The following is a 27,421-nucleotide window of genomic DNA, read 5'->3' as shown; positions in this document are numbered from 1 at the left end:
CTCTCTTCAAACCTTTAACAAACAAACAATCCCTCTATGTTTTAACTCTTCCAGAACCAGACAGAAGAAACGCTTCACAGTCTCTCTTAAGAATTCATTATGACATGGTTACCAAAACTTCACAAAGAGAGTTCACCAAGAAAACTAGAAGCTCAGAGACAACATGGGTGGTCCAGGAGGGCACTGTGCTAAGTGAAATGTCAGACAGAGAAAGATAAATAAGGTATGATCTCACTTAAATGTGGAATCGAAAAAAACCAAACTCACAGAAAAAGACATCAGATTTGTGGTTGCCAGAGGTGGGGGTTAGGGGTTGGGGGAAATGGGTAAATGTGGTCAAAAGGTACAAAAATCTCATTTATAAGAGAAATAAGTCCTGGGGATGTAATGTGCAGCGTGATGACTATAGTTAACACTGTTGTATGGTATATTTGAAAGTTGCTAAGGGAGTAGATCCTCTCTCTAGTTCTCATCACAAGGAAAAACATTTTTTTTGTAACTATATGAGATGATGGATGTTAAACTTACGGTGGTAATCATTTCGCAATATGTACATATGCTGTCTTTATGCGTATATCATAAACTTAATACAGTGTGTATGTCAATTATATCTTAACAAACTGGAAGGAAAAAGAAAAAGAAAACTGAGCAAATACACTAATGGATATTGGTGTAAAAATCTTCCAATATTAAAATACAGAATCTAACACCACTTTAAAAGAAATTTACCTTATGATCAAATGGAATCCCATTCTTACATTATGTATTAATATCTTAGGAGGGAAAAAAAAATATGGTAGTGGCTGGAAGTTGAGGCCAGGAAGAGTGACAGGGACCTAGGACAAGGCTCCCAAGCCCTCAGAGGACACTGCTGTAGTAAGCAGGGAGTTGGCAATAGCCCTCTCGCAGGCTGGCTGCAAGCAGAAGAATTAGGGAAACGCTCCAGCCCAGGAGAAGCAAGATAATGCCGTGTCCAGATGCTAGTGGTCTGTGGCTGTTGGTATATTCCATCAAAACCCTGCCACCCTGATAACGTTAACCCAGGAGCTGGGGCAAGACAGTCAGAGGTCTGAGGTGCCTCAACAGCTATAGTATGGTTGCTGGAGAAGACCTGGGTGGGAGAAGTGGAGCAGGCAGGGCAATAGGACATTGCCATCAGACTTCGTTCTGTCCCCTCATTGTTAAGGGATGTTGATCTTGAAGAGTCATCTCGCAATAGCAAAATCTGCTGAAGAGAGGTCCTGGAAATGTGGTTCCACCCAACACGTTTGGTAATGAGCAAACATTTCCCTTGATGAGTATCTGAGTTCAATTAAGGAAAGTCTCATCTTAAGTAAAATAAAGTAAGTAGAGCACTTACCACAGAGACCGCCCCTTCGACGGCTTCAGTCCCCTGCCCCTCTTTACAAATAATTCCTGCCTTGTAATAATGTAGCACTACAGCGTTAGAGCTTTCCCTAACAGTCACTGGTCTCGTGGCATGAGCTTTCCTCCCTGCTCCTGCTCCTGTCCCCCCGTCTCTTCCTGTCAGCCTTCAGGTGATCTAATTTCATAGTAAACTTCCATTAAATCTGACGTTGCTGTTTTGATTTCAGAGGAAACACTGCTTAATGATGACTTGAACAATTTACAAGGCCACCTTGTGCCTTGTAAGCTGAGCATACATGTGCGTGTACTCCCACTGCTCCTTGCCCTCCTCCTCCAGTCTCTCACTTCCTGCCCTTTTCCACTCACCTGGAGAAAGATGGGACAGGTGGACAGGTGATGAACCATATCTGCCACCCTCATCAATTAGCTTTTGTTTAGGAAATGTTTATTAAGTCAATAAATGGCATGCCTGCCTGGCAGGTGACAGTTCCAGGCACAGGTTGGGGAGGGGGATGAAGAGCTCTAGGCCCAGCCCCCACCACAGACCACAGTATGGCTTTGGCACCTCAAGGGCTGGGGCGCCATGAAGAGAAGAGCTATGACATCAGGATAGCATCCTCACAGAACAAGTTGACCCTGGACAGAAAGGGAGGTCAGGGCAGGAGACCAAGGAGCCCCTATCTGGCACGTGTGCAGGCCCAGGAAGCCCAGCGCTAGTGCCATGGGGTGTCTGTGGTAATGGGTCTCATGTGCACCCTGAGCTGGTGAGGAGTTGCAATTTAGACCACGTGATTTACATTTCAGTCTAGATATTCGTAATTGAATGAAAGTATGAATTTCACTAAGATATTATTTTGTTAAGAATCTCAAAAGCAGATATTCTTCATCAAATTGTTCAGGGAAAATCTTCTTAAGATCAGAAGAAAATAGGTGGAAAGGCAGTATTTCAGAGAGATTGGACTGCTCCACTGGACTACGACCAGCAGTAAGATAACTGTCGAGACTGTCCTGAGGGCAGGAGTGGGGCCTGGACCAGAGGAAAAGCAGATAAGGGAATGTCCAAGGGCCGTCACCATGAGTGTCTCCAGCTGTCCTCACTTTCTGGGCCTCAGGTTTTCTCTCTCTCACGGTTTTGTCCTGTCCACCCATTTTTTTGTCCACCCCATTTCCTGACCTTGCTCATAGTCCCTGACTCACTTAACGTATCAAGGCTAAACTGGAGTCCAACAGTCTGCTGCAGAACTTTCCCTCACTTCCAACATTCTGCTCAAAACCAAAGTACAAACAGCAGCACACACACCCCTCATTACACATTTGTACAAACACCGACCTTCACCTTGGTTACGCCCTAAAACACAAGCACATTCAGTCAATAAAATGTGATTATGAACAAAAGCAGTATCTGCTTGGTGACAGGTTTCATGTTGAACTTATCAAAAGAGCAATTAGTTTTGCCCTCTTTCCTGCGAGAAGAAGAGAATGAAGGATACTTCCTTCTGCAATAAACGCACACTGAGCAACTGCAGTTGTAGTCCAGCTGCTTCTCAACCTTTCTCTGAAGGGCATGAACACGTGCAGGCAGCCTCATCAGCTCTGGCAACAGGCACTTAGTCTACCCAGTTGATTAACTGGCCCAGACTTCATCACTACAATCTCCCTATTTCAGTTTTCCTCAGTCACTCCGAAATGAAAACATGTACGATGTTTGTGCTCTATCTCCCTGCCTCCTCCCTCATGTTCAAATATAGTTCTAGCATTATTGACTCTTCCTTTAGAATGTGTCCCATCTCAATTCACACCTTCCTGTTCCGCAGCCTCCACTTAGTTCAGAACCATATAGAATCACCTGAGACCATTGCTATGGCCTTTGGCTTCCCTTTGGCCCTCTCCTCCTCCTCCCCACTGCCCTCGGATCATGTTAGAGGGTTTCCAACAGTGTGGTCCATGGAATAGCTGTTATGTGAAAAAAAATGGATATATTCAAATAAGTTTGGGAAATTCTGTGTTAAATAAATTTAAATAGGTCTCTTTTCTATAGGACTCATCAGAGCCTTTAGTACGCTAATTATGTGCATTGTGAATCTTGAAGGGGAGGTATCGGGTGTGGTTTTTCTAAATTTTTCTTTTGTTGAGGTCATAATATTTTATAACATTGTGAAATTTCAGTTGTAAATTATTATTTGTCAGTTACCATATATACGTGCCCCTTAACCCCTTATGCCCAGCTCCCAACCCCTTTACCTTCTGAAAGCCACTAATATGTTCTCTTTGTCCATGTATTTGTTTATCTTGCACATGTGAGTGAAATCATACAGTGTTTTTCTTTCTCTGTCTGGCTTATTTCACTTAACGTAATACTCTCAAGGTCCATCCATGTTGTTGCGAATGTGACCATTTTGTCTTTTTTTATGGCCGAGTAGTATTCCATTGTATATATATACCAAATCTTCCTTATCCATTCATCAGTCAGCAGGCACTCGGGTTCCTTCCATGTCTTGGCTATTTTATTTTTTATTTTTTTTACAGATTTTAATTTCTTTCTTTTCTTTTTATTGTGAAACTTTTGTTGTACATTATTGTTTACCGGTCACCATATAAGTGCATCCCTCCAGCCCTTGTGCCCACCGCCCACCCCCCTAGTCCCTGGTAACTACCAAACAGTTCTATCTGTCCATGTGTTGGTTTATCTTCCAAATATGAGTGAAATCATGCACTGTTTGTCTTTCTCTTTCTGGCTTATTTCACGTAACATAATACCCTCCAGGTCCATCCCTGTTGTTGCAAATGGGACAATTTTGTCTCTTTTTATGGCTGAGTAGTATTCCATAGTGTGTGTGTGTGTGTGTGTGTGTGTGTGTGTATATATGGTATACATATATACCACATCTTTATCCAATCATCAGTCGAGGGACACTGGGTTGCTTCTGTGTCTTCGCTATAGTGAGTAATGCTGCAATGAACACAGGTGTGCATAAGTCTCTTTGAATTGTTGATTTCAAGTTCTTCGGATAAATATTCCGTAGTGGGATAACTGGGTCGTATGGTATTCCTATTTTTAATTTTTTGAGAAATCTCCACACTGTTTTCCACAGTGGCTGCACCAGTTTGCATTCCCACCATTAGTGTCTGAGGGTTCCCTTTTCTCCACGTCCTCTCCAACATTTGTTGTTTTTTGTCTTGGTGATTATAGCCATTCTAACAGGTGTAAGGTGATATCTCATTGTAGTTTTGATTTGCATTTCCCTAATGATTAGTGATGTTGAACATCTTTTCTTGTGCCTGTTTGCCATCTGTATATCTTCTTTGGAAAAATGTCTGTTCATATCCTGAAATGAAATGTCTGGGTTTACTTCTGCACTCTCCATTCTATTCCATTGATCTGTGTGTCTATTTTTGTTCCAGTACCATGCCATTTTGGTTACTATAGCTTTGTGGTATATTTTGAAATCAGGGAGTGTGATACCTCCAGTTTTGTTCTTTTTTCTCAGGATTGCTTTGGCTATTTGGGGTCTTTTCTTGTTTCATTTATAGTTTAGGATTCTTTGTTCTATTTCTGTGAAAAATGTTGTTAGAACTTTGATAGGGTTTGCATTGAATCTATAGATTGCTCTAGGAGGTATGGACATCTTAACTATGTTAATTCTTCCAATCCAAGTGCATGGAATATCTTTCCATTTCTTTGTGTCTTCTTTAATTTCCTTCAGCAATGTTTTACAGTTTTCAGTGTACAGATCTTTCACCTCTTTGGTTAAGTTTATTCCTAGAAATTTTATTCTTTTTGTGGCAATTGTAAATGGGATTGTATTCTTAATTTCTCTTTCTGCTACTTCATTGTTAGTGTATAGAAATGCAACTGATTTTTGTATGTTGATTTTGTACCCTGCAACTTTACCATACTCATTTATTTCTAAAAGTTTTTTGGTGGATTCTTTAGGGTTTTTTATATAGAATCATGTCATCTGCAAATAGTGACAGTTTCACTTCTTCCTTTCCAATTTGGATCCCTTTTATTACTTTTTCTTGCCTGATTGCTCTGGCTAGGACTTCTAATACTATGTTAAATAGGAGTGGTGAAAGTGGGCATTCTTGTCTGGTTCCTGTTCTTAGAGGGACAGCTTTCAGTTTTTCACCATTAAGGATGACATTAGCTGTGGGTTTGTCATCTATGGTCTTTATTATGTTGAGGTACTTTCCTCCTATACCCATTTTATTCAGAGTTTTTATCATAAATGGATGCTGTATCTTGTCAAATGCTTTCTCTGCATCGATTGAGATGATCATGTGATTTTTACTCTTCATTCTATTAATGTGATGTATCATTTTGATTATGGGCATGTTGATACGGGCCATATTATGGGCATTTGCAGCAGCCGGGAAATCATTTGGCTGGGCAAGCAGCTCTGCTGCCCCCTCTTCCTAGGTCGCACCAGCCGTTGCGCTTGGTAGGCAGGGCCTCCTCACATGGTCAAGCCTGGGCCACTCCCTGGGACTGTGGTGGCATTGTGGGCTCTCCCCTTGGATGGGAAAGAGATCACGTGGGGGCTCAGGGCGGCCATCACATGTTCCCACAGTCGCACTGAGGCACACTTCCAACCTCGGGGCTGCAGGGGTACTACGGGTGCTCCGGCCGGGAGAGCAGGCACATGTGTGCAAAGGGCTGCTGGGGGCCGGAGAGTTCTCACCATCCACCACCTTCCCGGGGGTATCGTCCATCCACTTTCAGACGTGTAGCTGCACGGGTCTCTCAGGTGTCCTGTTGTGCAGTGTGGCCATCCTTTGTTGATCAATGAATGTTCATTTACTTGTAGCTCAAAGAGGAAGAGATAAAGGGAACAGCTCACTCTACCATGTTGCTGATGTCACCCTCCCTAAATTTTTTTGTTCTTAGAACACCGTCCTCCCACTCCTACCTGCTTTTGTTAGTAGATCATCCTGGAGATAAGTGAACTGCAGAGCACACTATGACAAACAACACTAAGAAAACTTATTTCTCAAAAACTATGTTCTAATAGTCCCGAGTACTCTTACTATATACTTAGAATTTTGCATTATATGGAAATAGAAAGTATTCTTTGATATTTCATATTAATTTAAAAATGTATGCTATATTTCATACCTACAAAAGAATAAACATAATGTACAAATAAGATATAAAAAACATTATAAAGGACGCTTGTGGCCCCACCACACAGTGGATGAACTAAACCAGGGGGCAGAAAACATTTTCTGTAAAAAGCCAAATTTTATCAAAAGGGCAAATTAGCTTTGTCCTCTTTCCTGTGAGAAGAAGAACATGAAGGACTGCTTCATTCTTTGTGGGCCGTGTGGTTTTGTCCACAAATATTCTACTGCTGTGGCATGAAAGTGGCTATAAAAAATATGTATATGAATTAGTGTTCCAATAAAGTTTTATTTACAAAACAGGTGGCAGGCCAAATTTGGCCTGTGGGCTGCAGTTTGCAAATGGAGTCTGAAGTGTCCCAGGCACAATGGCCAGGGATGCTACAGCGGAAGCCCACGTTCTATATTTATGCCAATCTTCAAGGCCACCCAGTTGACGGAAATGTTTAACTGGGGAATGCAGCCTATTAAGACACTCTCACAGTTTTAGCACCATGACTGAGTGCTAATCATTCTTTTCCCATAGTGCCAGTTTTTGTACAAACTTTAAACAGGTAATTGGACTCATGGTAATTAGACAAATTTTAAAAAGGACTAGCGTACTTCTGTGGACCTTGTTGTGGGTTCTCTCTCATTGGGAAGCAATATTTATTTAAGCTATATACCCCAGAGGAAAGGAATTTCACTGTGTGCTCACACTTTTTTTCTTTTTACTCAGGCATTCTGAACCCTAGAATAACATAGATGTGGCCTCAAGTTTATACTCTTATTAGAAGTAACATATAGGGGATGGTAGGCAAAATAATGACCCAAAAGATATTTACACTCTAATCCTGGGAACCTGTGTATATGTTAGATTCCAAGGAGAATTAAGGTTGCAGATGGAATTAAGTTTCTAATCTGCTGACCTTGAGATGGGGAGATTATCCTGGATTATTCAGATGGGCCCAATGACTTCACATGGGTCCTAATAAGTGGAAGAGGGAGGGAGAGAGATGAGAAGAGAGAAGAGAGAATCAGAGAGATGGTAACATGAGAAGGCCTCAGTCTAACATTGCTGGCTTTGAAAATGGAGGAAGGAGACCATGAGCCAAGGAATGTGGGCAGCCTCTAGAAGCTAGAAAAGGCAAGAAAACAGAATCTCCCCTAGAGCTTCCAGAAAAGAAAGCAGCCCTGCCAAGACCTTGATCTTGGACCAGAGAGAACCATGTCAGCCTTCTGACGTGTAGAACTGTGAGATAACAAATTTGCATTTTGTTAAGCCACTAAGTTTGTGGAAATTTATCACAGCAGCCATAGGGAAGTAATGCATACAGTATATGCAAAAGTAGTTCTAGTTGAGAGGGAAAAAATAATGACATTGTATTTATGTCTGATTTCTATTGTAACCCACATCCAGAGTACTACTTGCTATAATTTAGGAAGCATAGATGAAATTAACGTTGTTGAAACTAGTAAACCTTATGATAATACTGATGTCGATGATCACACTTATTGAGAGATTGAATCAAAGCCCCTGCAGGATGTTATGTCTATGGAGGGGAATTGGTCTGAAGATATAGATTTAATTAATGATTTGATTATGGTTCTTAATCACTCAACAGATGTATAGCATAAAGTGCAGATAGCTACAGATCAGGAAGGCAAAAGATTTGTAAAGTTACTACAGAAATATGAGATAGTTTCTGCCAGAATTACTGGATGCTTCAGGTATCTGTTTCAACCTAAATCAACCCCTCCCTGGCTATTGAAAATGTTTGGAATTTGTATGTACATTCTCATGTCAATCTGATTAGGCAATGTCATGAGGCAAGTAATTGCTGTCAAACTGAGAGTGATTGTTTTGTTGTGAAAAGGCTTTGACCATGGATCAGGGGTGGACTGTGCTGTTTAGAGTTCATTCCAGCAGGCCCACAATTAGCCTAAACTGTCTCACTGAAATAAGAAATGCAATTCCATGATGTTGTGCATGATCTGCCCCTGGTATTGGTGAGGCCTCCAGAGGAATCCGGCAGTGGGGCTGGTTACCTAGCAAGACTGTCTACATGACAGAGGATATAAGAGGCCCCCGCTCACACACCATTGGAGGCTCCATGAGGATCTGGAAACTGATTCTCTAAAACTATTCTTGCTCCCTCATCCCTTAGAAAGTCCTCATTAGGACTGCAGTCATGTCTCCTTTTGTAAGAGGAGGGAAGCTTCATGAACCTAGGACGGCAGAGGGTGGGAGGTGGTGGACCTGACAGCGGGAGGATGAGGTGGTGCTTGTCCATTTTCTCTGTGCATTGCTGTCTCTAAATATGCAGAGATCATCAGCTAAACTTGAAGGAAAGAATGTTGGTAATTTCAGGAGGAAGGAGGAGTAAAATAATTTCCAAGGAGGGCAGACAGTAAAGGACGGAGAGCACAATTGGCCTCTTGGAGGTTTTTCCACCAATTGATTTTATTTTCCTCCTCTTTACTGTTTCGCTGCTAGTAGCCTTATTGTCTGGTGCTTTTCTTTTTGACTCTTTCCCCACAATCAGTCAATACTCCCCCTAGTGGCCTTTGGATGAATCTCTCTATTAATGGGGTTCTGTGCACAAACCTTAAGATCACAGCTGAAGTCACCCTCCATTGTAACATGGAAACTGGAAGGATATTGCTGTTATTATTTACAAGGAGAGGGGGTTTCTCAATAGCCCTTCCGTCCCTGTCTTCCACAGTAATCTTTAAAGGAAAGTCCTGAGGCTTTAATTCCCAGTTCTAGAGTTCCTCCATGCTCATTACAAGCATTGTCCTTGACGAGGGAAGCCCGCAGACAGCCACAGTTGGGTTATTCCCTGAGTACTTGTGTTAAAAATAAGGAGTAGACACTGCCCTTCTGCCCTCTCACCATTCCTTCTGACCAAGAAGCTATCTTTGCCAAACTGACTTATTGGGCAGGAGGGGGCAGTGAAGCCCTAAAGAGTCACCCATCCTAGTCTTGAAGGAGATCCCTGACCTCATCACAGAGCCGTGACCTGGGAGTCACATGTGCATGACGGAGGTTCTAGTGAGAGCTTTCCCGCTATCAGTGACGCTCATCCCTTAGCCCATCTAGGCCTCAGTTTCCTCACATGTAAAATGACGGTACTGTGGTGGTTCTCAGCAGAGAGAAGGGTCTGCCTATAGAATAGCTTGGAATGCCTCTGCAGTACACGTATTCTTTCTTATCTCTTGTGAAAAAGACTCCAAAGTCATTCTCACACACCCACCACCCAATACTACAGGACCATGAATGTTCCTAACAGATGGAACTCATAATCTGAAAAACTAGCTCTGCAGTAGTCACCTGTGTTAGCTCGGAAGCTCAGAAAACGTGGATATCTAAAGGTTTGTTTCAGAATGAGCCTACAAGAGTGGAGGATCCAATCTAATGCCTTTCCTGGCCTAGAACTGCCTGGGGGCAATTTCACATGTGACTGAAAATTCCATGCAGCACCCAGTCCAGGGTGGGGCAGACTGTGCATGCCAGACGACGACCAGCAGAGGGCAGCACACACCTCTGTACCAGGCTTTCCAGGCAAATGTAGCATGAAACCCGCTCTCAGGTAGTGTTTCTTGGGTAAAGACAACCAGCTTTAACTAAATCTCCTTGCATATATCAAATTAAAAGCAATTTCGAACACAATCTGGAGCTCAAGCCCTGGTCCAGAGCTGCACCAAGGCAATGTTCAGAAGGGGGATCATTTTGTCTTTGGATCCTCAGGGCCTCCTGTGTGTCCCTCTTTTGCTTCTCAGAGTGTGGTTGGGGGACTGGCAGCATTGGCCTGAGCTAGGAGTTTGTCAGAAATGCAGAATTTCAGGGTCTACGACACCGCATAAGATAAGACAAGTTACCCATGTGATTATAGAGTAGAAAGAGTTAATTTAACACCCATTTATGGTGTACACCTTACAGTCTGTCCTGATTATGACGGCTGCAGGTAGAGTGGACGACTGGTGTGGCTTTATTCTCAACAACTCAACAATAGTGAACAAATTTTAGGATGGATTTATTGTATTTGTTAGAATTGTGAGATTGAGGACCCTAAGGCTGCAGAGCTTTCAATACTTGAGATGGAAGTGTGGAAAATAAAATTAGGAACAACTAGGAAGTAGCTTTTTAAAAAATAACATGTTTCTACATATCAGCTTATTTACTTACCTCTGTGTGGTTAACTTCAAATAAACAAAAATGTCATATAATTCCTTAATTGGAACCTAATCTGTTTATCCTATTACCTAAGTTTCTAAATCAAGGAAATCCTAATCACAATCACATGAAGGAAAAAGTTTTCACATTTTAAATGCACACAAAACAATCCCATAGGTTATTTATGGATGTGTAAATGAACAGTAAAAATATAAATACGTGGATAGGGAGTGTATCAGTCAGGGTGCAGCCAGGAGAACAGAAACCACTCTAAGATTTTTGAACATTGGATATTTAATTCAAAGAATTGGTTACACGGGGGATGGGAGAGCTGGGCTATCAAACAGGAGAAGAGCAGGTGAGCCGACTCAGACACTAACAGCAGCAGGAAGGCTACCAGTCCTTGGGATGGAGGATTTAGGAGCAAGTGCTCTTTCCTAATCCCAGAAGCCACAGCACCTGGTGGGAGATAGACTCAAGGTGGAGGCTGCCTGGCAAGAGCACAGAGGAAATGTGACAACTATGGAGATGCCACTCAGAGAGAGAGAGAGGGAGACACACCTGGCTTCTCCCTTCCTCCTGCCCTCCAATCCCTAACAGTACCTTCGTTGACCAAACCCAGCCAGAAGCCATCTGACTAGGGAGGCAGGAAATGTAGTTAGTAGACCCCCGCCATGCAGAACAGGGGAGGGTAAGGACTGGGAGCAAGTGGGCAAAAGACCTGCTGAGGAAGGAGGAAGGCCCTCACCAACTGGAGGATGAGCATGACCTCTGGGGAGGGAGTCAGGAGAAGGGGGTGGGAAGGAGTACAGAGTGTCCTGAACCATGATGATAACCATTTATTTCGTTAATAATTTTTTTAAAAGTTTTAAGATAATATGGCAAAATGTTAGCATTTGTTAAATCTGTGTGGAGGGTGGTCAGATGTTCATTATGGTATTTTCTGTACATTTCTCTATAAGTGGAATATTTCGTAAGGAGAAATCATTACAGAAAAAGGAAATGTTCCAGTTGAATGGAAATAGTAAACATTCTCCTCATTCAGACGCGGATCCCTTTCCCACTCCACTCCCAGGGCTACACCACACACCCCTCCTTCAGTGAAGGGTGGCACCTTTGTGGGTCTCACAGGCTCTGACACCACCAGAGTTGACTCTTGGCATAAGGACATGTTAAAGGCAAGGTGGGAGAGTGAGAAAGGGAAAAGGTAGAGAAAGGCAAAGAGGGAAGGTGCCAGAAGGCTTGGGGGGGGAGAGGACAAATCCCAGAGCCCACCTGCCTTCACAGCTTGGTTCAACCACTTATAACCTGGGTAGTCTTGAGCCAGTGCCTTGGCCTCCCCATTCCTGCATGTCCTCTTCTGTCAAATGGGAAGAAGAGTCCCTGCCTCACAGGGGTGGTCTCAGGATTCAATGAGTTAACACATGCAAAAAGAACTTTGAATTGTGTTGGCACATATTAAACTTAAATACATGTTGCTTACTCTTATTGTTCTTCATCTTTTTATCTTTATATTCTCAGTGTTAGCAGAGATCAACACCCCCCCATGCACCCACAAGTGATTGGATCAACTAAGTGAGAAACACTGTAATTTGCTTCTCTGGGTCATATCTCCCTGTGAATTCTGGTTGAATATACTGATCTAGATACAACACTGCCTAGAATCTGACCTACGGGAGGGCCAGACTCAGTATGATTTCAGATAAACTTGGCTAAAATAGGGCTCTAGTGGAGAGAGTTACACTTCAGTAAAGCGAAGAGAGAGAATCTGTGGAATCATCTTCTCAGGAGATTCAGCATCAATATTCTGCATTGAAGGGATATTCATCCAAGTGAGACAAACTGAAGAGAAAACAGGCGTAAAGAACAACATGTTACCATTAGACTCTGTTCTCAAAGGCATTCTTCTCTGGTGTATCCTGTGGTCTTTGTGCTCTCTCAGCCTCCTCCCCAGAGGATTCTCTAAACACAAGAAGGGGCCCCACCTCGACCTTCCATCAAACTGATCTGAAGGGTGTGCTGGGAGGAGGGCAGGCAAGCAGTGAGCAGGGCACCAGAATAAACACGTAATGACAGCTAATAATAAGCCCAGTGCCAAGTAGAGTGCTGGTGCCTTAGAAGCATGATCTCGATTTATTCTCATAACCCCTCTCTGCTTGCTCTGGGCCCCTGACCCCTCTGCGACCTTGTCTCCTCTCACTCTTCCCCTCACTCAATCTGCTCCAGCCCCACTGGCCTCCTTACTTGAAAGATCTAAATACAATTCCACCTCAGGGTCTTTGCACTTGTTGTTCTCACTGCCAAGAATGCTCTTCTCTCAGACATCCACATGGCTGACTTCTCATGTCCTTCAGGTTTCTGCTCAACTGTCAGCTTATCAGCAAAGCCTCCCTTGCTCCACCCTAGTTAAAGTATCAATCCTACCACCACCCACAACTTCCTATCCCTTGTACCTGACTTTATGCTATCTGACATATGCATTTTGAGTTTATTTCTGTACTCCCCCAATAGAGAAGAATAGAGAGGTTAGAATAGAACAGAGACGAGAATAAAATAGAGAAGTTAGACAATGCCTTCCTACAATTTACTTTCTTTCTTAGTTGTAGGATTCATTCTTGTTTGCTAAGGAAGATTCACCCTGAGCTAACATCTGTTGCCAATCTTCCTCTATTTTGTATGTGGGTCACCACCACAGATTGGCCACTGACAAGTGGTGTAGGTCAGCACCCGGGAACCAAACTCGGGCCGCCAAAGTGGAGCGAGCCAAACTTAACCACTAGGCCACTGGGCCGGCCCCTGTAGGATTCATTCCTAGTCGACATATTTATTTTGAGTCTATTTCTGTATTCCCTCAGTAGGGTGCTAGCCTGTGAAGTATTAGTCCAGTGTCATATCTCCAGCACCTAGAATGTGCCTGGCACGTAGGAAATGCTGAATACATATTTATTGAGTGAATGGATGAATGGATGCTTCTGCCTTCTACCTCGTGATAACAAGTCCTCCCTTGAAATTCTAGTCCTACATCCAGAAGTTCAGTTAATAAGCAGCAATTAGAGATGCGTCTTTCCTCATAATGATTCCAAGTGCTCCAATTTTAATTTTCAAAATGACTAGAAAATAGGATTTGAAGATACAAGTAGTCCTAGCTGCCTTCCAATCCTTCCAGCTCACCCTCTATCAGCTTAGAAAAACTGACGATCCTCCTACTTAACTTAGCCCAGTGCCACTTACAATTCCATGCCGAAGAACCTCCAGTTTCTGTTGAAGTTGAGTATGGTCGCCATCTCCTTATCACTCAGTTTAAAGTCAAAGACCTAGAAAGGTGAGAATTCCAAAACATCATCGGTAAGGCAACTTCTGGTGTGATTTGTGATTCTCAGCCAGGAGCAAGCTCACATCTGCAGCACTAACTGGCCATAGGAGTTTCTTCTAGTGTGTTCACTGGATACAAATTTGGCTCTAAATCAGGTCCTACAGAAAGACTGCTGTGTTTATAGTGTTTAGTGTTCTAAAGGGAAGAGCAACCATGATTACAGGCATTAAATCACAGGTGTGCACCATGTCTGCGCTCCCCGATGCACATGTGGGTTCTTCCAGGTCAGTTCAAGTATGGTCCATACCACCCCTGCTGCTGGGAGGTGGGGTGTTTAGGCCAGAACAGTCTGCTCCTGCCTGTGGCCCATGACCTTACTGCTCAGGGGCAACCAAGGGTCTTCTCAGTGGTGAGAGGCACACCTGGGCTCAGATCTGACAGGACTCCCTGGCTGCGCCCCTCACCACATCCTTGGCCTGTGGGTCATTCATCTCAGCTCTGCTGAGGTCAGTTCCCTGGCCTGAGATATGACGGGGTGGTGGGAAGGGGGTGAGGCCCACAGACAACACAGGGATGGGATGAGAAGCCTTGAGAGTCTCTCCCATCCCTTCCTCCACTGAGGAAAACGAGAGCCACCTGGCTGGGATCCTACCTGAAAGTTCTCCACGATGCGTGCTGGTGTCACAGACTTGGGGATCACAGCCACATTCCTCTGAATATGGAATCGGATCAGAACCTGTACAGAAAGGGACATCATGTTTCCACTTCTCTGTAAGGAGCCCCCCTCTACTGAAAGGAAAAACAAAATCTCTCTGCCACTCACTGTGTCATCAGTTACAACAGCTAATATGACTGAGCTCTTCATAGCTGTCGGTCACTTGTCAGTCCTATGGTCAATTATCTCCCTTAATCCTCACAACAATCTTATGATTTTCCTTTTTAAAAATAAGGAAAGTGGTGGCCGGCCGCATGGCCTGGTGGTTAAGTCTGGCGCACTCTGCTTCTGTGGCCTGGGTTCACGGGTTCAGACCCCGGGTGTGGATATACACCACGTGTCAGCCATGATGTGACACAGTTGTTAGCTCAGGGCTAAGTTTCCTCAAGCAAAATCATGAGGAAGATTGGCAATAGATGTTAGCTCAGGGTGAATCTTCATAGGCAAAAAAAAAAAAAAGGAATGTGGCTTGGACAGTGTTTGGGGTCATAAGACTGATAGGTGGTGAGCTGGGATCTGAACCCAGATCTCTCAGCTCCAAAAGCCATGCTCTTGTCACTGAGCTATAGGGCTCAACACAAGCAGATAGACAGTTGCTATCCTGGTTTTAGTAATAACTGTGGTATTTCTGGGAGGTCCCAACAGACTTTCAAGGAAGGACCTTAGTGGGCTTTCTCTCCTGTTTTCTTCCCCTTCAAGGAGTTAAAAACACAACATAAGGAACAAAAAAAAGACTGGTTTGCTGGGCTTAAAAAAACACACACATACACTGTACCTGGGCTGTAGTTTTTTTGTGCTTTGCAGCAATCTCCTTAATCTTGGGATCCTCCAGTAGGGAAGGGTCTTCTGGCTTGGCCCTGGAGACAGAAAGATGGCTGGTGTGAATACTCACCATGGTTATCATATGCTAACCGGTATTACTCCAACCATGGTCCCAAGGCTGATCTCTAGTCTTCTCCATGTGGGAGACAAGGCAAGAGGATCTGAAAGCTTTGTGTCTTACCCCTGAGCCCACCCATGGGCTCTGAAGGCTCAGCATTTTGCAAAGGCTGGTCCAGCACTGGGTGGTTGAACCCAGTATTTCCAGAGGGCCAGGCATCTGGCTGTCTTTTTAAACTTTCTGTTTCTCACCACTGTTTGGGTCTGCCAGCCACATTGCCTAAGACACACCTTTCTTCCCAATGGCTTACAATCTCATACCAATGTTAACCAATTATAGAATAATTTTTTAAGAGAAAGAGTCCTCAGAAGCCTCACCAAGGTCTATCTGGAGAGCCCAGAGGGCCGTACGCCGTGACAGTGATGCCTTTGGAGTGGCAGTACTGGATCAATTTCTCCTGCGTGAGGTATGGGTGAACCTCAACCTGCAAAAGCAAACAATCCTCATCACTAGGGAAGTAGGCCTGCTTTGTGAGCTGCTCATAGTGAATTCTACACACAAAAAAGACTGCCAAGCAAAGGGCAAACACTACCCGCTGCCAGACTGGATACACCAGACCCTGTCTCCCATCTCCCCAAGTTTCCTCATCACTGTGCCCTGAGATAAGACTCAGTACATAACAGTGAACTTGCTTCCAAATGTTTAAGAAGTAATAGGGCAGGGCCCTTATCCTTGGTTAAACAGAATTTACCTGGTTAGTCACTGGTTTGTATTTTAGTCCAGGTTTGTTCAAGAGCCTTTCAATCTGGAAGTGGTTGAAGTTGGAGATCCCAATGGCTTTCACCAGCCCCTCGTCCACCAGCTCCTCCATGCCCTGTCATAGAAAAGAACACTTTGGGCATTCTTAGAGCCTTGCTTAGTCCTCTCTGGGGCAGGAGAAAGTGGCAAAGGAGCCACTGCGCTAGGATTAGCTGAAGCAATTAAAGGAAATTTCAATCCAGCCCGTGGATGCCCAAAAATGTTTAGTTCCAGCCCTCCTGCCCTTCCCAACTTCATTGAAACTAGGCGTAAGATGTACTCGTTTTATACACTTGCCGTTCTCTTCTCACCCAAACCTGGGTGGCCTGAGTTACCCCAGAAGAGGCTGCAGCATGTGTAGAAGCATCGCTTGTCTGAGTCTGGATCACCCTCTCCCACACCAACAATCGTTTGGCTTGCAGTATCAGGGTCACTTGAGAAGGTCATGCACATTGCACCCCGGCAGGGTCTCCTGGCCCAGGGGTTGAGTAGGGCCAACATCTGGCCACTATCCACCTACCAAGCCACACTCCCTGGTGCAGAAACTGCATTGACCCCAAGGAAAGATATCTATTTATAGTTGTTATCCTATAAGGGGCACTTTTCCAAATTTGCCCAAAGATACCATATGTGTTAGCAGCAGCCCCAGGTTTAACGTATATTTATTATTATTTTATTACGTGTCTAGACCCTGTCCAGGAGTTGTCAGGATTTAGAAGTATATAATGTGCATCCTTCTCTCTAGATTCTTACAGTCCAATGAAAGTGCTAGGGTTCCCTTCTGGGGAGCAATCAGCCACGACACTGAGGCTGCCTCAGATCTCTGGACAGAGGCACAGCACTGAGAATCTGGGAGGTTAGAGAAGGAAGGGCCACAGTTGCCAGGGGAGGCTTTGTGCATAGAGTTTAAACTGGGACTCAAAAAACAACTTTTGAGTTGAGCAGAAAAGAGAGAAAAAACAAGAGCAGGTGAGGGAGGAAAGCGGGAACAAAGGCTTCGAGGGAGGGACAGGCGTGAGGTGTTCAGAGGATGCTCTATCCAGTGGTTCTCAATCTTGGCTGCAATTTGGAATCACCCGAGAGCTTTAAAATATACTGATGCCTAGGTGTCACTGCCAGAGTGTCTCACCGAATTGGCCTGGGATGTACCCTAGGCACTGAGATTTTTAAAACTCCCTAGGTAATTTTAACGCACAGCCAAAGTTGAGGACCACCGGATAAATGATGTAGGTCCTCAAATTGGGCCTAAGAGTTAGGAATTGATGAGATCACAGGTCCCTGAAACGCCTGAGTTGGGCAATGAGATAACATAAAAGTTTCATGTGTCATAGATCAGGTGCAGTTGAGTCTGTGACACATCTTCACTTTTTTACACTTTTTTTCTCCCGTCTGCTTCAGGGTGGTCAAGGAGGTGTCTATTGAACTGGTTGTGGGTCCACATAAACATTTATCGCTTATGGATTCAGTCCTGTCTGTTTCATCTGAGACCCTCTGATCAAGACCGTCGAAACCTTTTCATGCCTTCAAAATCTTTTCTTTAGCAGTTATTCTCAAATCCACTCAAAGGACAGGGCACTGTGAAAATCTGGATACTTTTTGCAGAGAACAATGACATAATTGCCACATTTGGTCTCATCCTAAAAGCTAGGGCAAAAAATCTTGTGGAACGAGCCTTAAGGTATGCGAGTCCCAACATCTCACAATGAATAATTCCTAAGATAGGTAAGCCCTCGTGTTTTACCAGGGTCACATAGATGACAGAGCCCTCTTATCCCATTTAATGCAAAGGCTGATTCTGCTGTAATTTTAGATGATCTGTAGGTCTTACCACACTTCTCATTCTCAGGAATAAAGCATTCATTGAGTGGAGTCCATGCACATAAACCATTGTATTGTTCATTAATCATCAATCTTGAAACATTTCTGTCACAGGAGGTTGTTCGTGGTAGGAATATAAATATGTTGACTTGTTTTATATTTAAGTACCGGAATTTAACTTTCTTTTTATGACTATAATTTTGTCACTAGCAAAGAGAAATAATATCTTTTCTTGAGATTCAGGCTTAATAAGTTTATTTTAGTGAATTTATCAAACAAGTATTTCAGACCATGGGGTTGGATAATGACTTGTGTGGTCGTTAAGGTAAAAAGGAATATGTAAATCTAAAAACCCCAGCATTTTCCAACTTGTAGTTTGAACCCTCTTTCTAGTATGTGGGCTCAACCACCTCACGGCTTGGACACCAGTGATGCTCTGTCACATGTACCATGGATTCATATTTAATTGTGTGCTCAAAATAGCAGAATGTATGACTAATCGATGCCTTCATAAGATTTTCCCAAGATTATTGTCTTCCTTCGTTCCTTCTTCCTTCCTCCCTTCCTTCCTTCTTTCCTTCCTTCCATGTATAGTCTGTTGCTTATGATATGATATTTCCAGTAATTGATTGTTTAGTATGACTCAATTCCATAAGACATTGCTCTTTTATGATTGCTAATTTTAACTTGTAGAACATACTTGCGAATGACATATCCTTATGGAGCAAATGCAGTGGAAATACTGAAGATCCTTGTCATGACTCTTTATCATGGCCGTTAGTTATTTGCTTTTTTTTTTCGTTTCTACATACAACCCAGAGAGCTTCATGACAGTCTTAAAAATCCACCCACAGAAATCCAGATAGTTTTCTCAATACTTTGTTTTAACAGCCTTTCTGCTGTTAGGAGGCAAATTTAATGATTTACTTGCCAAAGACAATTTCCAACACAAATACATTTACAGGATTGCTAACCTTGCCATTGTAAAATGATTACTTTTCTACTTCGTTACCCTTTCCCTCGGTTATCAATCCAGTTTTGCTATCTGAATTATCTTACTGCCAGTTGTTAAAGTTCAATGCAGAGGGAATGCTGTGCTTACAGATACTTTTGAACACACAATCCACAGAAAAGTTACATTGAATTTAACTACAACAATTCTAAGCTCCTCAGAAAGGTTGGGTTTAATATGTTTTTAAATTATAAGACACAATACAAACTCAGAACGACGTGTGCCCCCACCCTGAAAGCTGACAAATAACACAATTAACTCTTGGAGTTTTCCTGTTTTCTTCACTCTCATTTACAACCTGTTCATTCATTTGGTTCTCTACTAGCGTTTGTAAGAGGACACAATGATTTCAGAAAAAAGTTATCAGAGAAAGACTTTCATTTCTTAATTCCACTTTGGATATGAATTAAGTGGAACAGATCATTATCAGATCTGAGAAGCGGGCACTCATGTGCCCCGATGTTTGAACCTGCATATTCACTGTGTGCCACACACCAGGTTGAGGGCGTCAGTGCTTGGATTTTTGAGACAGAGAGACCTGGGTCCAATCCCAGCTTTGCCACACACTTGCTACGTGACCTAAAAAAGTCACCAACCTCTCTAGGTCTCAATTTCCTCCTTCGTAAATTGGGATGCTAATAGTACCTGCCTCGCAGGGTTGAATGATTAAATCAACTCCATGACTAAAGTTCCTGGCACTCAGTAGATGTTGGCTATCTTAATCCTTAATTGACACATCATAAAAGATATATATGATTAATATGTATTGTGAGATTTTTTTAATAGGCAGAACTGAATTATTAAAGTTAAATAACTTACCCTAGGTTACTCAGATAAGACACACAAACCTAGGGTGAAATTCTGTTCTAAATCCCTCCCCCTGGTTTGAGAACAGCATGTGTATCCTCCAAATTCAGGTATATTATATTCCCAATCTCATTGGAGGACTCAGTCTTGGCCTTTGAAAATATAAATAATGTCAGATGGACCTAAAAGCAAAAACAGATTAGGACGGAGTTCAAAGAATTAGAGAAGGACAATGCAATGAAACAGCATCAAGTACACAGGCTCTTTCACACAGTGCAGACCCTTGTGGATGACTGAAGAAAGTTCTCACTTCCAGCACACTTAGAGGAAGATGGAACCTACCTCCCAGGCATCCAAGAATGTTGTTTTACTGGTAAGGATCTTGCCTTTATCATCTTTGGGGAATATGTCCTCCCCAGGCTGTAAATGCAGAGCAAAAAGCTTAGTGCGAAGTGCATCTGAACATCTGGTTCTGTTAACTGGGTTTCAGGATCCTAACTCGTGCTCTACACCCACATTGCATACCATTTTTTCAAGTTCCAGGGTACAAACTTCAAGAATGTGAGTTTAATGAAACCTCTAAATCAATCAATATTATGTAAATTCTTATATTTCAGAAACTGCTAACTGATGGTAATATCTACAATTAGCATATTCCAAAAGCAACCATTATCACCATGGGCATTAACTTCATAAACTCCATATACGCTTGGGGGCAAACTTCAATTTCAAAATCACCAGACAAGGGTCAACTTCCAAAACAGCGGCTTCCTGAGGCAAGATGCGGGCCAACTTCTATTCTTGCAGCCTCAAGAAGCCTGGACTTAGGGATGGCATGCTATCATCCCCCTAGCTGATCACGAGGTGGGGAGCTGGGAATTCATGTCCTTCTCCCCTCTCAGGAGCAGGCAGGAGCAGAGCCCCAGGTAATATGTGCCGTTTCTTCCATGAGGACTGGCTACCTTCCAGCATGACCACACTTGGGCTTTACTCCAAGATGGCACTCCCAGGGCGGGCTGTGGTTCACACGAGGGTTAGCCCTGAAATATCGTTATGTAAGAGCCCCCTGGGGGGACACTTGGCATGGAATCAGGACCATGGTGACGTGGCAGTTGCAGCTTGCCTGGGCTGCCAGAAATCCTGATTCTCTCAGATGCAGCTGAGAGGAACCTAGGCACGCAGTCAAGCTCCGCAGCCGCACGTGGACTCGGCCTCCCTTCCAGACCAGCACCTTTCTTCCCCATCGTCTCCTCCTCACAACCTGCAGCTCAAGTCATGAAGCGCAAGGCCTCCTGCTTCAGCCTGCCCAGCCCCCAGGCCTGGCCCAGCTGCTATTCTCCAGCTCCCGCTTGGGAACTGGAGTCTGGGACAGAGAGTAGCTCAAACCTGTAATCCCTGTGGCCAGTGAATAAGATAGATGTCCAGATAGTCCAGTTTCAGATCCTTGAGGGTCTTCTGACAGGCTTGCTTCACTAGCGGTCTCTCGAAGAAGGTGGGCCATAACTGCAGAGATGCAACAGTGAGACGTCAGTACTGGGGAGAGAAAGCGCCACGTCACACTCATTCTCCCCACTTTTTGACGGACACCTTGATCTAACCTGGGGGCAGGCCAATTATAGCACTGTTGGTTAACACACATCATCCAGGTATGGAAGATAACCAGGGTGCTCAGGAAGTCAATGACATTATAAAGGTTGAGGGTTAGTTCCTTATCAAATATCCTGGTGTTCTATATGTCTCCTGTGTTATTTAGCATATTTGGGCACTGTGTTTGTTTACATGGGTTATTCCTTTCCTTAGTTGTAGGTTTTCTGAGGACAGGAATTGTGTCCAGTGTTTAAATGTCCAGCATTCTTAGGGCTTTGAGAGCAGATGGTCCTCTCTCTGGACTCCCGTGTCTCCAAGCCTGTAGGCCCCCAGTGATGACTCAACAAGTAGCTTATCCAGACTCAGCCACTGCATACAGTGGGGTCTATTTGTCCAACCAGATGCATATAGTTCCCAAGTACCTGAACTAGTGTTTTCTAGCAAGTTGGGTATAACACAGATCCAGTGATTCTCAATCCTCTCTCAATTGACCCTCTCCCTTTTTTTAAATAACATTTTGTAATTCACCTTTTACTAGACTGAACTAAAATGAACTTCATATTGACAATAAAAATGCTCTCATCATTTTCCAAAATAACCCTTGGCTGAGAACCCCTGGGTACAGCCGTTGAGACCACAGTGCTGAAAGGTGGGCCTTCAGGATCATTCCCTGACTCCACCCTTAGCCTGTGAGTGCCACAGGGCAGATGGATCCCACTGATGGGGAGCAGGGAGGCCAAGGGCACGGCCATGGCTCAACGGAGCCATCCCCCTAGGGGAAAACTGTGTGGAGATGGGTGGGGCAGCAGCAGTGTCTCCACATCCCAATACTGGTCTAGAGTGTGGGTTTGTTTGTGTCCAGAGACGTTATAAAGGCAGCGAGGAAGAGGGTTGGGGGAAATGAAGTGAGCGCTTAGAGGGAAGGCTGGCAGAATTCTGGGTGCTGACCAAGTCCAAATACTTCCGCCTGCCTTGAAGTGCAGTCCTCCTCCCAAATGAGCCCCATGTACCTTGCTAACAATGAAGAGTTCCTCCCTCTTCACAGCCTTCTCTTGGATCTTCTCTTGGATGGCTTCCCCCACCTCATTCTGGTTCTCATATAGATAGGCACAGTCGATGTGGCGGTATCCTGCATCAATGGCCACCTTCACAGCCTCTTTGACTTTGCCTGGGGCAGACTGAAAGGAAAGAGAGAAGACCATCACATACTCTCATCCCCAGACCACCTTCATCAGGCTCTCCTACACAGCCCAGCTCCTCCAAACCAAGGCTTCACTGGGGTCTCATTTTCCAGGGGAGACCTGGGAGGAAAACACACATTGGAAAACTCTTCAAAAGAGAAAGAAGGAAAGTGAATTAACTTTATGATTATGGCCTCAAGTCCTCTGCTAGCTAAAACCCCATCCCCTCTAAATCTAGTTAACCCTCCTGCCCTGAAATGTTGCCTGGTGTGTGGCAGAGACAGCTGGCCCTACTGCAACCCTTTCTAAAGACCAGGCTGACAGCTGGATTCTGAAATCACCCAGAGGAATTTTCAGACGACTGCCCCAAATGGCCACTATCCAGCATAAATCCCGGCTCACCACCTCCTAGGTGTGTGGCCTGAGCAGATAACTTAATTTCTCTAAACCTTGTCTGCAAAATAGGAATAAGAATAGAACCTGCCTCCTGAGGTCATTTTGTTGACTAAGTGCACAGTGAATGTACTGTTTTAGCCCAGCGCCTGGCACACACCAAGGGTCAGTGGGTGCACACCAATATAGAATTATTGTCACAGAGCAAGGAGAAGTAGAAAACTTTGTAAGAATGGAGTTTCTTTTCCCGCAAAAGGCAAAATAAAAAGAAAGAATGCATTAGAAATACCACATTCTGTCTAACCTAGTCAAGCCAAACAATGAAAAAACTGCACGTAATACTGCTCTTTCACAAAATCTTTTCAAAACCTCTTCTATTGTAAAATAATGAACACGTTCAGAAGCATCGCTGAGTGCTCTTCCCAGTCACCACAACCTCCTTTACCTTCACTGGTAAAAGTACATAATCCTTTAAAATTAGATCATCTCCTCATCTTGAAAATGTCTCCCTTCATAATTTTTACTCCCTAAAATTTTCTTTACATTTATATGGAGTGAGCGTATTCACTGGAGATCTGGAAGTGATTATCTGTCACATCTGTGTCAAGGTCAATGCTCTGATTTGGGGAACAACAGCCCTTTTCAAGTAAGAGAAACTGGGACTGAATCCATCTAGAATTGGAGTGCTCACCCAGACTGACCAATAACGCTTCCTGAGAATGACCCAGTCCTGGGACAAAGAGGGCTCCTACTCTCTAACCTGGAGAGGTGAAGGGAAAGAGGAGGCTCATAGAAGAAAAGAGCCAGCAGAGAAAAGCATCAACAATGGACAAGAAAAGAAGAAATGCAAAGACTGCTCCTGGTAACTAGTCAGGATGGTACTGTCACTGATGGAAATGAGAAAGAAGGCAGTTAGGGAATTATGGGGAAACATCACCCTAGGAGAGGCTCAGGAGTCTGCTTTCCTGTGCACTGGGAGGTGCCTGTCTGGCTTTTGCCAGTTGACTTGAGCACACCTTAGGAAGCTGAGCTCCTGACTCCCACCCTGGCTCTCGTTTTGCTGGGTCCATCCTGCCTGTGGTCTCAGCGCTTCTCAGACTCTACTGTGCACCAGGACCTCCTGGGGATCTTGTTGAAGATCTGGGGATGACCTGGGGATGTTGTGAAGATCTTGTGCAGATTCTAACTCAGTAGCCTGGGGTGGGGCCTGAGACTCTGCATTCTCACAGGCTCCCTCCCAGGGGCACTGATGCTGCCAGCCCAGGTTCCATGCTGAGCGGTGAGCAGTGCCAGGGCCTTCTGAGCCCTGGCATCCCCTCCTCTCAGCCACCCAGGCAGCAGCAAACCCATGGCCCCTTTAAGTGTCCTAGAGCCAGGGAGAGTTAGAGGGAAAGGTGGCTAAGAGACAAACTGCCCTGGAAAAGCTTGATAATTGTTAGTGAAGCTCTCACCATTCCTGCAAAAAGCCAGACTTGCAGCCTGAATCAGCCCTAAGGAAAGCAACCTCAGTCCTGGCTCCAGGGCCAAACTCTTACCTCCCCAGACCCCTGCCTCAGGGCATTCCCTACCGACAGAGGAGAGAAAATGCTCAAAGCCCCTCAAGGGATGCACATTCCAAATATTTGTATATTTACCCTCCAGGTGCCCAGGCCCACAATGGGCATCTTGGCCTTGGTACTGAGGTCCACGAAGCTGGCCATGGTGAGTACAGACACGGTTCTGAGCCAGCAGGTAGATGTCTTGTGCCCTGGTCAAGGGGAGGACACCTATCCTGGTGCAGAGGGAGGAGCTGGAGGCTGGGGGCGGGCAGTCGTCTCTTGCCCTGGCATGAACCGGAAGTCCTTACAGCCTTTTGTAAGACTGAGTAATGTTAATGAACTTTCAACACCACAACCTCGTGTAAAGTCCTCCCTGCTACAAAATACATGAATTAATTTTATCAATTTTTGCTTTCTTTTGCTAGTTTTAATAAACAGAAAGTAAAAGTGTCCATGTATTTCAATTTGTTCATATCTAATTGCCCTATAATTCTACTTTTTTTCCCCCAGAGCATAGACATTACCTGTTAACCACCTGGATAGGATCTTTAGATGCTAATATTCTTCATATATTTATTTCGGATTTGGGGCTTTGATTAATAATTGTGTTTATAGTGAATTAAAAAGTTTTTGTAAATTCTTGTGACTTCCTTAAAAAAAACTTTCTGATTATAAAATGATACCTAAGAAAAGTTGGAAGGTGTAGGACATTACAAATAAGGAAATATTAATCACTTATATTCTTAACACTCCAGACACCATTGTGAGAGCACTGTTCTCTAGCCTTTTTTCTGTGCATTATATATTTTTAATACACTGCAAATGCTTAAATACCACAAGATAAATTAAACAATACCACAAAATAAACTTTTCTATACATTTATAAAAACTCTTTTTAAAATTGTTTTTATATGAAACATGATTTTTAATGGTTGTAAAAGATTCTGTTTTCTGGATATATTATAATTTGTTCTATCATTTCCCCTGTTTTTAGACATTTAGGTTATTTCCAGTTTGTTTCTATTATAAATAAATAGATTTCAAAGAACCTCATTGTGAGTAAAGTAATGGACTCATTTTGATTAACTTTAGGCTAGTTCTCCAGAAGTGGGAGTATATGGTAAAAGAAATTTATTTTAGTTTATCTTATGAGGTGTGGTTCAAAATTAAGTTTTTTCCCAACATCATTTATAGAATAATGCATTTATAGAATAATGTTTGTGATGTTTCAAAAATCATTTATGAAACATTTATAGTTTTCATTTCTTTAATACTACAAAAGTCATATATAGATGTGATCTTTGTAAAAAATAAAAAGAAAAATCAGTAGAGAACACATAAAAGGTTATGTAAGAAAATAAAAACCATCCATACTCCCACATTTAGAGATGATCATTGTTAACATTTTGGGGCATACTTGCAGATGCCCACTTAAGTCGAGAAGTCTCAAAGCGGAGGAGAACTGTGCCCCGTTTCCCAGGGTGAGGCTGGGAAGACGACGTCAAGTCTGGGATGGAAGCTCCTGGACCCCTGAACTGTAGAGTGGCAATGACTGCAGGTGGTGTCCAGGTGAGTGGGCCCAAGGGTGGCCTCAGGATGTCCCATGAGCCCCAGCCCAGAGCTGGGAGAGCAGCCTGATTACTCAGTCCACCGGGGAAGCCGGCTGAAAGGAAGGAGCCGGGAGCCCACAGATGTCTCAGAGCTGGGATTGTGGAGGTTGTCATGTGGACGTACACAACCCGCACATCATATTCAGGGGAGCTGGATCGAGGTTATAGATCCAGTGGGCAGTGTGGCCAGGGAGTTGATGGGGATGCGGACATCTGGAATGACTGCACAAAGGGATGAGCACACCTGGGGACCAGATATATGAGTCACATCTCAGGGGAAGCCAGTGTCAGATGGTGATCCACCCCAGGCACCGCTCCTACACTGTGACATTTAGCGAGTCTCCCCCTAAACCCAGCTGAGAGCTGGAAAGAAGAAATCCTAAATGTGGTGGATTTTAATCCTGAAACAAATAGGAGTCAGAGTGAAACAAAGGAGAAAGCCAGGGTAAGTTGGAAGTATAACACAGAAAATTTTCACAAGTGGTAAGATCTGCCAGAAGCAGTTGATCCCAATCCATTTTTTTCTTCATGCCTTCAGAAATTAATTTTAATTTCACTTATTAAAAAAAGTTTTATTTCCATTATGAGAATTTATGGTTCAGAATTTATCTCGTGGGAAGAATGATCCAGGCACAAATCTTGCCCAGCTTAAAACAAAGAAACAAAAAAAAGTCTTGATTTCAGATGAGGAGAGGGGTGATACTGAGTCTAGCACATTCTCTTTATAGTTTATTATTATTATTATTATCATTAGTATTATTAACAGGACCTGTACCACCTAATATTACATGGATTAACATATTTTCTCATTTACTCTTGAAAAGAACCTCATAATGTAGATCCTGTTTTTATCCCCATGTTGGATGAAGAACTGACACATAGAGATGCTGAGTTTTGAACTTTATTTAAGTATTTCAATGGAACCATATTCTGCATTCTTTTGTGGCTGGCTATTTTCACTGAACAGTATGCTTGTAAGACTCATCCACATTGCTGAATGTAGCTGTAGTCTGTTTATTCCTGCTGTTGTATAGTATTCCACTGTATGAGAGACCACAATATTTTTATTCAACTACTGATGAGTATTGGGAATCTTTCTAAATAGGGACTTTTATGAAGTAGCC

The 27,421-nt window shown here is 43.5% G+C and overlaps 1 protein-coding gene across 1 annotated transcript; it reads right to left on the bottom strand.

The window, feature by feature from the left end:
- Positions 1-12,444: 12,444 nt before the first annotated feature.
- Positions 12,445-24,849, bottom strand: LOC131397457 (aldo-keto reductase family 1 member B10). The gene is made up of 10 exons (XM_058530345.1): positions 24,784-24,849; positions 22,586-22,753; positions 21,375-21,491; positions 20,331-20,408; positions 16,305-16,427; positions 15,931-16,037; positions 15,449-15,530; positions 14,611-14,694; positions 13,877-13,959; positions 12,445-12,487 (listed from the first exon to the last, which is right to left on the bottom strand). The coding sequence occupies exons 1-10, from the start codon at positions 24,847-24,849 to the stop codon at positions 12,445-12,447; spliced, it is 951 nt and encodes a 316-aa protein (XP_058386328.1).
- Between the last annotated feature and the right edge of the window lie 2,572 nt (positions 24,850-27,421).

Source organism: Diceros bicornis, chromosome 3 (assembly GCF_020826845.1).
Source record: "Diceros bicornis minor isolate mBicDic1 chromosome 3, mDicBic1.mat.cur, whole genome shotgun sequence".
Lineage (NCBI taxonomy): Eukaryota > Metazoa > Chordata > Mammalia > Perissodactyla > Rhinocerotidae > Diceros > Diceros bicornis.
Note: the sequence above shows the minus strand (reverse complement) of the source record. Positions and strands in the feature narration are given on the sequence as shown.